This window comes from Hylobates moloch, unplaced genomic scaffold (assembly GCF_009828535.3).
Source record: "Hylobates moloch isolate HMO894 unplaced genomic scaffold, HMol_V3 SCAFFOLD_8, whole genome shotgun sequence".
Taxonomy (NCBI): Eukaryota; Metazoa; Chordata; class Mammalia; order Primates; family Hylobatidae; genus Hylobates; species Hylobates moloch.
The window spans coordinates 25,930,076-25,943,051 of NW_026652283.1; the positions used below are offsets into that span (position 1 = coordinate 25,930,076).

The window sequence follows — 12,976 nt, forward strand, 5'->3', positions numbered from 1 at the left end:
AGTTCCAGCTGTAGTGTAGATACCAGCCACCTGTGGCTACTGGGCACAAATTGAGATATCCAGCAAATAAGACTTGGTGCAAAAAAAAAAAAAAAAAAATATTTCAATGATTTTTATATTGATTACATACTAAGGTGATAATATTTGGATATATTAGGTTACATAAACTGTATTATTAAAAATAATTTCACTCTGTATGTGGCTTCTAGAAAATTTAAAAATTGCATACATGACTTGCGTTACATCTGTACTGGACAGCCCTTGGTCTACAATATTTTGCGGGAAGTTAAGGAGCCTCTGGACCACTGCTCTTTCCTGTGGGGAGGTGGGGGGCGGAAATCTCACTGTCGTAGCCCAACGTCTAGTTGCTTTTGCATTTTGGGGTTGTATTTTTACCCCTGTATAAATTAATTTGCATTTGTTACCACTGGATTTTGTTTTAGAAAGCTTTTTTCTACTCAATTCTAATACATCAATATTTTAACTTTTATCACATTTATTTTAATGCAAACCACCCCCACAAAATTAAATACCAACTGATCTCCCTACTGTTGTTGTACCAGATTACCATAGGTCATACTTTCCAACCTTTGGATCCTGTTTTGGAAAGAGAACCTGTAATTTGGCTTTAAACCATTTAAAAATAATCAAGCCATGTTTATATTGTAGTTGTTTTCCTTACACACCAGATGCAACACCAAAGTTTAGGGCTTTTCCTTACCACCTTAAATTGCTTCATGAAAGGTAATAGGTAGGCACTCTTGCTACCACTTTTCACTTAATGAAACAGATCCATAGAAATTATAAAGTATTTTCATGCCAGAAAACAAGTTCTTACTCCTCAACTCTTACGCTTTGATCTCAGAATATTTATTGCACTAGGAGTAATTCCAAATATGACACTTTAAGCAGATCATATTTTATTATCATAGAAAGGTTTACAAATGTATGTTCTCATGTGCTTTGGACCAGAGTTTATAATGTTGCACAATGAAAATAGCAAAAGCATAAATCAAATCTTATTATTAACCTTTGGAAAAAGTGTATAAATATATTAATGCAAAAGCATCTGCAAACTGACCAGTTATACCAACCCCATAAATTATCCAGTTTATAAAATTTTCCAGTCTATAACATTTTCACATAATAGTATCTCTAGTAATTATGTGTCTGAGAAATCAGTGGCAAAATCCCCAAAAGTTACACAAATTTGCTTTAGCTAACATTTATAGATATGATAGAGGTTTTATATTATAACAATAACAATATAATATAAAGTTACTATAATTGTTACTATTTCTTAAAAAAAACACCAAATAATGATCAAGCTGGGACCTTTGTTTAACAATTAAAAATAGTTTGCTATTTTTAGCCAAGCTTAGGTTTGCTGTACCAATTTACAGGGCATTGCTTACTCATTTTTTTTTGTTTGAGATGGAGTCTCGTTCTGTCACCAACCTGGAGTGTAGTGACGCGATCTCAGCTCACTGCAACCTCCGCCTCCCGAGTTCAAGCGATTCTCCTGACTCAGCCTCCCTTGTAGCTGGGACTACTGGCGTGTGCCACCATGCCCGGCTAATTTTTTGTATTTTTAGTAGAGACGGGGTTTCACCGTTTTAGCCAGGATGGTCTTGATCTCCTGACCTCGTGATCCGCCTGCCTTGGCCTCCCAAAGTGCTGGGATTACAGGCGTGAGCCACTGTGCCCGGCCCTGCTTACTACTTTTAACTTTAAAAGTCACACTAGTGTCCTAAATTTATATGACAAAGCCAGGATCCTAGGCTGGGTAGAGATTCTGGTTAAAAAGTTGTTAGACTGATTCTTGCTCTACCTCAGAGGCCTTAGCTTCACATAATGTACCTGTTGACCTCACCTTTTCAGACCTAAAGATATAAGCTAAAATAAACTATTTCTTGAGGCTCTCCATATTTGATGAGAATATGAACATTCATTTATGTATCAAATCTTCTGAAACTCCATCTTTCCTTCATTAACTGTTATGGATGGATAAGTGTAAGAGATGAGTTTGACAAATGCGTGATGTATTTACGATTATTTTTTTCAAAAATATATTCATCTAGGTGGCCCATATCCGAGCAGAAAGAGATATTTTGGTAGAAGCAGATGGTGCCTGGGTGGTGAAGATGTTTTATAGTTTTCAGGATAAGAGGAATCTTTATCTAATCATGGAATTTCTCCCTGGAGGTAAAAGCAAACATTGTATCAATGACAGACTGATACAACCACATCTTTATATGCAATAATAATTTTATTGGTGAGGTTTACTTTTATTTTCTTTGAGGCTTTACATAGTCACAGTTTAAAAATATTTACTACCATATTGATGCTCATTTTTACCACAAAACAGATTGTTTTGAAGGAATGATAAAGTTAGCACATTTTAAATATTACTGTTCTGGGTTCACTGTATATAATTAGATTGTTACAAGTTGTATTAGTTTATTTTGTGTTGTTACAAAAAATACCTGAGGCTGGCTGGGGGCAGTGGCTCATGCCTGTAATCCCAGCACTTTGGGAGGCCGAGGCGGGTGGATCGCTTGAGGTCAGGAGATCAAGACCATCCTGGCCAACATGGTGAAACCCCGTCTCTACTAAAAATACAAAAAATTAGCCAGGCGCAGTGGTGGGCGCCTGTAGTCCCAGCTACTTGGGAGGCTGAGGCGGGAGAATGGTGTGAACCCGGGAGGCGGAGCTTGCAGTGAGCCGAGATAGCGCCACTGCAGTCCGGCTTGGGTGAAACAGCGCGACTACGTCTCAAAAAAAAAAAAAAAAGGACCTGAGACTGTGTAATTTATAAAGAAAAGAGGTTTAATCATTGCTCAGCAAAGAGGGCAAGGGGAAAAGAATGGCAACGGAAGGCAAAGAATTTTGGGTTTTTGTTTTGTTTTGTTTTAATTTTTATTTTTTGAGATGAAGTCTCGCTCTGTTGCCTAGGCTGGAGTGCAGTGGTATGATCTTGGCTCACTACAACCTCTGCCTCCCAGGTTCAAGTGATTCTCCTGCCTCAGCCTCCTGAGTAGCTGGGATTACAAGTGCCCACCACCATGCCCAGCTAATTTTTTTTGTATTTAGTAGAGACGGGTTTCACCATGTTGGTCAGGCTGGTCTCAAACTCCTGACCTCAAGTGATCCACCCACCTCAGCCTCCCAGAGTGTTGGGAATACAGGTGTGAGCCACTGCCCCTGGCCCCCTATTTTTTTTTAAAGCCTCAAAAAATATATGAAAAAATGTAATCAGTTGTCAATTCTGTGTTATAAGTGCACCAGTGCTTATAACAGTTAAAACTGTTAAAACTTTTAAAATTCCTTGAAAATAAAAGAATGTCTGCAGGTGCCTTTTTTAGTGGGATAATGTCCCACTAAACTCTAAAAGAATATATTTGGTTTCCAGGTGCACTTATTCTGATTTTTTTGCACAGTTTGACATTTTCCTCAGCAGTTAATTCTAGAAGTTCAGTGGTAGGTATTACTTCATTATCAGCTCTTTTGTGATTTGATTTCACATGGTCTCTGCCTTAAAACCATTAAAAGTCATGAAACTTCTGCTTATGCAATAGCACTTTTATTTGGCCCAAGATATGGTTAGAAATATACCGGGTAGATCATAAAATGCAAACTCAGGAAAGCTAGCTGGGCATGGTGGCTCGTGCCTGTAATCCCAGTACTTTGGGAGGCCAAGGCAGGCAGATAGCTTGAAACCAGGAGTTTGAGACCAGCCTGGCCAACAGGGCAAAACCCCATCTCTACTAAAAATACAAAAATTGTGGTGCACACCTGTAATCCCAGTGACTTGGGTGGCTGAGTCATGAAAACTGTTTGAACTCAGGAGGCGGAGGTTGCAGTGAGCTATGATCACACCAGTGCACTCCAACCCGGGCAAGTGAGACTCTGTCTCAAAAAAAAAAAAAAAAAAAAAAAAAAAAAAGCAGGAAAGCTTTTACAAGGTATTCCACCTTTGAGGCATTTTCAATAATAATATATTTGACTTTCCTTTATTTAGGTGACATGATGACATTGCTAATGAAGAAAGACACCTTGACAGAAGAGGAAACACAGTTCTACATTTCAGAGACTGTTCTGGCAATAGATGCGATCCACCAGTTGGGTTTCATCCATCGGGATATTAAGCCAGACAACCTTTTATTGGATGCCAAGGCATGTGAATAAACTGGTGAATTACTAGGCTGTTGATTATTTTTTAGAGCAGTAGAGCTGATTTTGTGAATGGAAATCAGCAACTGCAATTTAGAATATTGCTAAACAACATTATATGATAAGGTACTAGGAGAGGACTTGGGAATGAAATGACAACAGGGAATATGGCTCTCTTTTTATCTCCCTCCATTTTCTACTTTTAAAAATCATCATCAGATACTTAGGCCGGGCGCGGTGGCTCACGCTTATAATCTCAGCATTTTGGGAGGCCGAGGCGGGCGGATCATGAGGTCAGGAGATCGAGACCATGGTGAAACCCCATCTCTACTAAAAATACAAAAAATTAGCCGGGCATGGTGGCGGGCGCCTGTAGTCCCAGCTACTCGGAGAGGCTGAGGCAGGAGAATGGCGTGAACCCGGGAGGCGGAGCTAGCAGTGAGCCGAGATCGCACCACTGCACTCCAGCCTGGGTGACAGAGTGAGACTCCGTCTCAAAAAAAAAAAAAAAAAAAATCATCAGATACTTAAAATTTTACATTTTACGTGTATAAATCCCAAGCTAACAATTTTTATTATAATTGCCATTTAATAGAGGAGTTTATAATAAGGCTTTTTGTTTTCAAAGTTAATATGATCTAATTTTACTGGATTTTTTTTAGGGTCATGTAAAATTGTCTGATTTTGGTTTATGTACGGGATTAAAGAAAGCTCACAGGACTGAATTTTATAGAAATCTCACACACAACCCACCAAGTGACTTCTGTAAGTTTGGTTGTTGTTTTTCTTTTTTCCCTGGTTAAGATACTGTAGAGAACGGAAGGTTCTTTCCCTTTCCCCACTCCTTAATCCACTGTGTTTTAGATGTATATGTATTTTGTTTTTGTGGAGATCATTTTTCCATCGTGATTACAATTCCATACTGTTGAAATTAGCATTTCAGAACATGAACTCAAAGAGGAAAGCAGAAACTTGGAAGAAGAACAGGAGACAACTGGTGAGTCAACCAGTTTTTAAGAGAATTTTGTGCCTTGGTCCTAAAATCTTTCCTAGTTTTAACTTGATTATTTTTATCTTTATAATAATTAGTATTTACTTCATAACAGTGATAGCGCTTGCTCTGGGATCACACAGTTTTCTTAGTTTCTTTGTTAAGTTTCCTTGCCTGTAAAGCAAAGTGTTGGTTTTTACTTTATAACTTTAGAGTAGTTTACTGAGCATACCTACAAGTAAGCTGTTTACTAGTAATTAGCACTTTAAATAAAACTCACTGAGGCGAATGCAATTGTGATGAATGCCTTGTGATTTCCATTTTTCCATTTTTCATAACTGTGTTACAAATCCTGATATAAGTATCAATCAGCAAGTAAGGTGGTTGTGAGTTTCTAAGAACTTCTTTATAGACAAAGTAAACAGGAAGTTTGGGATGTAAACAGTGTTACAATAAAACATGCAATTTGAAAAAGCTGGCTTTGCCACAGATAAATTTAATTACTCCTTTAATATAGAATTACATTATTTTTAACCCCATACTATTTTCTTTCTATAACTGAGCAAATAGAAGAATTGCTTCCCCTTTCTCCTCTTTCCCTTTGTCCTGTTAACATGGTCCATGAACGGTCTACAGGTTAAGAATGTGCCTTAGGATTTTGTTTTTCTCATTTCTTATAAAATGCCTGGCACATATGGACACTCTATAAATACTTGTTCAACCAAATGATGAAAACGTAATTCAGCATTCCCTCAGGAAAGTAAATAGACTGAAAAATAATAGGCTAATACCCTCTAAAACCAAATAAAATGACCTTTGCATTATTGAGCTTATTATCTCATTAACCTAAATAACTGCAAACTTCTTATGCTTGTAAAAACATTTCAGTATTTTTAAATGTATTGAGTTACACATTAAGGAGAAAAACTTTGTTCTACTTTTAAAATGTGTCCATTTTAGATCAGGTTTTGCAATTGAGAATAATTGCAATATTCCCTATTTTTAAAGGGGAAAAACTGAATACTGCTTAAAATTATGGTGGGGGAATTCTGTACCCCCCTATTTACAAAATATTCATAGGTGATTACTCAGGTGTGTGTTTTATTATTCTCATGGCCAGTAGTTGTCAAGCCTTAGATTGAGTATTTCCCAAGGGAGAAGTAAAGAGGACTCAGTGTTTGGGGCAGGAAATTTCTTTAGCACCTGGATCCCCTGCCCTGTAAATGCCAGTTATGTCACTGAGATTACAAAATCTGTGGTCATACATTTTGCCATGGCCCCAAGAGTACTACCCCTAGTTGAGAATTACTGCCTTGTAGAAATCAGTTTTGTAAGATTTTATATGAATTAAGAATTAAAAACTACATAGCTTCTTAATAGATAAGCAGTACCCTGGAATTACATTTATAATGAAAATACCTCATGCTTATTTTTGTAGTTTGTAGTTTACAAAACACATGTCGTTTATTGTTTCATCTTCATATCAACTCTATTAGGGCAGGTATTATTATTTCAGTTTTATGTAAGCAGAAGCTGAGCCTCAGAGAAATTGAATAATTTACCCAAGAACACATTAGTAGTGAGTGGGAAGTCAGGTCTTCTAGGTTCAACTTTTTCATTCTTTTTGAAATAGACTGAAGGCTATATATATAAATAACTTAACTGAGCTTCTTGTGGGGGCAGAAATGATATATTCTTATAAAATGCCTGGCACATATGGACACTCTATAAATATTTGTTCAACTAAGTGATGAAAGGAAAACTAATTCAGCATTCCCTCAGGAAAGTAAATAGACTGAAAAATAGTAGTCTGTAACATATTATCTCACTCTCTACCTACCACTAAGCCTTGCACATGATAAACATGCAAAATAAATATAAGTGAAAATTTAACTCCTCTATATGTTGCTTTTTCCAGTAGTAAGCCATCCTCAGATAGATATTTTTTAAATGTTAAGAATGCTGGTTTGACAAGTTGCTCCTTTGTAGGCATATTCCACAGTTGGGACACCAGATTACATTGCTCCAGAAGTATTCATGCAGACTGGTTACAACAAATTGTGTGACTGGTGGTCTTTGGGAGTGATTATGTATGAAATGCTAATAGGTATGTTTTATCATTCATTTATGTACAAAATATAGACATTTCCTTGAGTGCCATTGTTTGAACATATTACAGATATCATTGACTAAAATATTTGAAGTCTTTTAAACTTAATTCTGACGTTCCCCCAATGTTAAATACATACTGATCAATACCAGTGAGCTCTCCACGGATCCTGTTTCAGGAAGGTGGGTATTTAACCCAAACTCGCACGTATAAAAGTGGTTATCTACATAGCTTTTCAGGTAAAAGGGGAGGCAGTGCTTTCAATCCTTTATTTTATTGACTTTATTAGCAATGTGATTGTAAATTGATGAATGGTGGCATTTTTGACTGTTAAATAGAGCACTCAGGGTTGTTTGGTTTCTTGTAGCACATGTTTCGTGGGTATGAACTTCACTGATCACAAAGCTGATGAAACATTTTTGATTTATTTGATACATAGGATATCCACCTTTCTGCTCTGAAACACCTCAAGAAACATACAGAAAAGTGATGAACTGGAAAGAAACTCTGGTATTTCCTCCAGAGGTACCTATATCTGAGAAAGCCAAGGACTTAATTCTCAGGTTAGTGATTAAATTCCTAGAGGAGTTCATAGTGTCTTAAAACTTCCTAAGAACCTAAAAGACTCATTTCACTTTTGTGGGGGAAGAGGGGATACCACTGATGTATACAGTCAAAGAGATCAATAAAGGTGTTTTTAAAAATGTAAACTCTTAAAAGGAAGTATGCAGAAAAAAATGTAGGAATTAAAAAGAGGGAGGAGGTCTTGTATTGCTTCAGTTACTGATATATATAAAAGCAAAAGGTCACTTCTGTTAGAATGCAATGACCTGATTCCATTAAAGAGAAAAAGGAAAATGTTAACAGCAGATTCCTGTCATGAAAAGTATATATGTAAAATCTTCTAAGCAAAAAATTCCATGTGTTCCTCAACTAATATGAAGTGTTTTGGTACTGCTGTGAATGGCTGGAAGGAATATAAATTGGGACAACTTGTGGGAATAGCCAGTTGGCAGCATATTATTTTTTAAAAATCCCTAAACTATATATGACCTTTGACCCAGAAGTTCTACTTCTAGGGATTTTGCTTATGTAGATAATCAGATACGTATAAAGATTTAGGTACAATATGTTTTTCATGGTATTTAATAGTGAAAATTGAAAACTAATAAATGTTCAACAGTAGTGGACTGGCTCAATAGTAGACTGTCTATAATACTTCTATATGTAAATTGTAGAAAACAAATTTATTGGCCGGGTGCAATGGCTCACACCTGGAATCCCAGCACTTTGGGAGGCCGCGGAGGGCAGATCACCAGGTCAGGAAATTGAGACCATCCTGGCTCACATGGTGAAACGCCGTCTCTATTAAAAATACAAAAAATTAGCCAGGCAAGGTGGCGGGCGCCTGTAGTCCCAGCTACTCGGGAGGCTGAGGCAGGAGGATGACATGAACCCGGGAGGTGGAGCTTGCAGTGAGCTGAGATCGCGCCACTGCACTCCAGCCTGGGCGAAAGAGCGAGACTCCGTCTCAAAAACAAAAAAACAAAAAACAAATTTATTGAAAAATACTTAATGACTTTGGCAAATTTTCTCAGTATATCAAGTGAAAAAAAGCAGACCTAACATAGTAAGTATGGTAGCCACACAGTATTTTTAATATTGTAAAGGATTAGATTAGAATATTTACAGTAGTTATCTCTAAACAATGCACTTACAGATGATTTTTATTTTCCACATTTCCTACAATAAACATAGTTAACATCAATAAAAGAAAAACATATTGCTTTAAAAAAGAAATATTTGAAGTAATGCAGCTAGAATACTTTAGATGTAACTTGTGTATGATAATTTCTCTGTTTCCACGTTGTAGATTTTGTATTGATTCTGAAAACAGAATTGGAAATAGTGGAGTAGAAGAAATAAAAGGTCATCCCTTTTTTGAAGGTGTCGACTGGGAGCACATAAGGTATGTTCCTAGGCTTTGAATGGGAAAGGTCTGAGTAAAAACAAATTTCTAGAGTTGGCAATTAATTTACCTCTGATTCTGCTAGATTAAATACAAAAGTAACATATAATGTCATTAAGTGCAGTGTTTTCTGGATTATGTAAATGAGTGGGACTATCGTGGCTACAGCTAGATGACTCATTTTAGGCTAACATCCACTTTCAGGGAAGAACATTGGGCACCTGTTTAAATTCTTATATTCATATTCACAGTGAAGGCTGTTAGCACATGAAACATGTATTTACATTTCACACAGTGACCCCTCATTTTTGTCCTTGCTGTAATATACCACATACTGTCTCCTTAATTAATTTATAATAAGGTACAGTCCCTCTTTAAACATTGGTTGGGCATTAAATAATACAAGTAACTTTTAAGAATTTGCTTACAGTTGTTAATTGTGAGCATTGGCTTTTTTCAGTTTATGGCCAAACTACCGTCAGTAGTTCTGATCTGTTCTCCACACAGCAACAGTTTAGAAGCATAAATCTGGCCATGCCACTTTCCTGCATCCTTTTGCACTTGGAATACAGTTAAGAAGCCTTAACTGCTTTCTTAGGACTGCAAGATATGGCGCTTGCCTCATCTGCAGAAGTTCATCTTGGATGGCCTCTCCTACTCCTCTTCCCACCTCTAAGTTTTGCCATTTGCTATCCATCCTGACTGAAATGCCCTCTCCCTGCTGCCTCTACCCCTACCCTGCCTAGCTGGCTCCTTTGCATCTTCCAAGATAGCTTATGTGTCATTTCCTTGGTACAGCTCTTCACTGGGGAACCTGCTGTGTGCTAGGCACTCTGCCTATTCTTATTACTTATTTTTTTGAGACAGGGTCTCACTCTGTCGCCCAGGCTGGAGTGCTATGGCACGATCATGGCTCACCACAGCCTCGACCTCCCAGCCTCAAATGATCCCCCTACCTCATCCCCCCAAGTAGCTGGAACTATAGGCCTGTGCCACCACGCCCAGCTAATTTTGTTGGTGGTTTTTTTTGTTGTTTTTTGTTTGTTTTTTTGTAGAGATGGGGTTTCACCATGTTGCCCAATTGCCCAGGCTGGTCTTGAACTCCTGAGCCCAAGCGATCCACCTGCCTCAGCCTCCCAAAGTGCTGGGATTACAGGCGCCTAGCCCACTCTGCCTATTGTAATAATAGCTAATTTTTAAAAATCATTTATTGTGTCCAGCACTGTTTTAAGTACTTTACTTGCATTTCTCATCTTATCCTCATATAAGCTCTATAAAATAGGAACTGTTATTATCCCTGTCTTACAAGTGAGGAAACTAAGGCACAGAGAAGTTAAGTAATGTGTCTACAGTGCTGCAGCTAGTAATTTTATTTTATTTTTTATTTTTATTTTTTTATTTTTTTTGAGATGGAGTCTCGCTCTGTCGCCCAGGCTGGAGTGCAGTGGCACGATCTCGGCTCACTGCAAGCTCCGCCTCCCGGGTTCACACCATTCTCCTGGTGGAGGCCTAACTCTTTTTTTTTTTTTTTGAGACGGAGTCTTGCTCTGTCGCCCAGGCTGGAGTGCAGTGGCACAGTCTTGGCTCACTGCAAGCTCCGTGGAGGCCTAACTCTTAACTACTATGCTGTATAATACTATACATACATAACTTAATTGAATAGAACTAGAATACCCCCCCTTTTACAGTGGGAAGGATGCTTAGAGACTGCCAGTTCTCTTGGTTTTATAATGAGGGAACAGTCATGGAGCAGGGACTTGGCTGCCTAAGGTCATACTGCTAGTTAATAACAAGGAAGTTTAGCTCTCAGGCCTCCAGGGTTCTTTCCTCTAAACTAGGTTTACTAAAGTAGTATACTAAGTATAAATGAGTTGGAATAATTCTGGTAAAAAATATATATGGTTTTACATAATTTGGTAAACTTAGCACCTAATAAATCCAATAAATATTTGCTGAAAAAACAGAAGCAATAAAAACTGATAGCTTCTTTTAACCATTTCTATAGTTAAACTTTTTAGCATGATAAGAAGGCATTTTCATGACTGGTTTCTTTTTAACTGAGTATCTTTGATTCTCTTAAAATTTGTATGACAGAAGTTTTCGCATGCAGATTTCATCACAAATATATAGTCCCTTCACCTATGTGCCCCTTATTTTCCCAAATGACTTTTAATTTATGGATTGTCTACTAGTAGAATTCTATTCCTAAATCAATTAAGAAGGATCCTGTCCTCATAATATCTCAAATACTTTATACAACTATACAGTCTTTTAAATAAAACCTCTTCTTTTACTTTTCATTAGCTCGTTTTTCCACTTAAAAGAAAATAGTATGAGAAAGCCTTGGTACAGAGATACAAAAATGGCAAGTATGTGGAGATGCTTAAGGGGTACAAAAAAAATAGAATGAATAAGACCTATTACTTGATAGCACAAGAAGGTGACTATAGTCAGTAATAACTTAATTGTACATTTTAAAATAACTTAGAATGTAATTGGATTGTTTGTAACTCAAAGGATAAATGCTTGAGGGGATGGACACCGCATTCTGCATGATGTGCTTATTACCCATTTCATGCCAGTATTAAAACCTCTCATGGACCCTATAAATATATATACCTACCACATAACCCCCCAAATTACAAAAATATTTTAAATTCTAAGTAAACGAAAACATTTTAATAAAAAAATTATACTCAACTATTTTGAACTCCCTTTAACTATTCTGAAATGCACAATAAATTTCCTTGGATTTTCTAGTATCTGTAGAATAGTATGCAGAATTTACGAGTAGAATTATTTGTTGGAAATTGAGAGTTCAAGAAAAGTTACCATGCCTACTTAATACCTTTTTATAGGGAAAGGCCAGCAGCAATCCCTATAGAAATCAAAAGCATTGATGATACTTCAAATTTTGATGACTTCCCTGAATCTGATATTTTACAACCAGGTAAGACAATCTATAATGTAACTAACCCTATTAAAAGTCTTTGAAGATGATGGCATTTCACTAATGAAATTCCTTTAATTTTTCTCTTTCCAGTGCCAAATACCACAGAACCAGACTACAAATCCAAAGACTGGGTTTTTCTCAATTATACCTATAAAAGGTTTGAAGGGTTGACTCAACGTGGCTCTATCCCCACCTACATGAAAGCTGGGAAATTATGAATGAAGATAACATTCACCCATAACCAAGAGAACTCAGGTAGCTGCATCACCAGGCTTGCTTGGCGTAGATAACAATACACTGAAATACTCCTGAAGACGGTGGTGCTTATTGACTACAAGAGGAAATTCTACAGGATTAGGATTTCTAAGACTACTATAGGAATTGGTTGGCAGTGCCAGCTGGCTCTTTTTTTTAATATTTTATTATTTTTGTTAACTTTATTATATGAAGGTACTGGAATAAAAGGAACAGACATCCCTTTCTAACTGCACTGCCTACATGCGTATTAAGGTCCATTCTGCCTGTGTGTGCTGTGGCTTTGAACTGTAACACCTCTAATCAATTCAGGAGAAACACATATCATTTAAAGCAACATAGGCTAACCTGTAGGTAACACTGCAGTATTGATGTTTTACTGCAAATCTTCTGGGTCTAGATAATCAGTAAAAGCCATCTTCCATAGTTGGTGTTAGAACATTGCCCTATTGGTTTGGACATCTGTAGAATATATATGAAGACAATTTCTGTAATGGTTTTAAGAGATCTAAAAAGAAATTTCAC

At 37.0% G+C, this 12,976-nt stretch overlaps 1 protein-coding gene across 10 annotated transcripts in view; it reads left to right on the forward strand.

Moving 5' to 3' along the window:
- The window catches only part of STK38L (serine/threonine kinase 38 like), a 148,533-nt gene extending 135,847 nt beyond the window's left edge, over positions 1–12,686 (forward strand). For all 10 annotated transcript variants that reach the window (XM_058443013.1, XM_032159885.2, XM_032159888.2 and 7 more), the window contains 9 exons: positions 2,082–2,205; positions 4,022–4,176; positions 4,836–4,938; positions 5,109–5,170; positions 7,154–7,271; positions 7,714–7,837; positions 9,148–9,243; positions 12,102–12,193; positions 12,287–12,686. In XM_058443013.1, the coding sequence (XP_058298996.1) occupies positions 2,082–2,205; positions 4,022–4,176; positions 4,836–4,938; positions 5,109–5,170; positions 7,154–7,271; positions 7,714–7,837; positions 9,148–9,243; positions 12,102–12,193; positions 12,287–12,414 (1,002 nt within the window). In that variant the 3' untranslated portion in view covers positions 12,415–12,686. The remainder of the gene's footprint in view (positions 1–2,081; positions 2,206–4,021; positions 4,177–4,835; positions 4,939–5,108; positions 5,171–7,153; positions 7,272–7,713; positions 7,838–9,147; positions 9,244–12,101; positions 12,194–12,286) is intronic.
- The last annotated feature ends 290 nt before the right edge of the window (positions 12,687–12,976 follow it).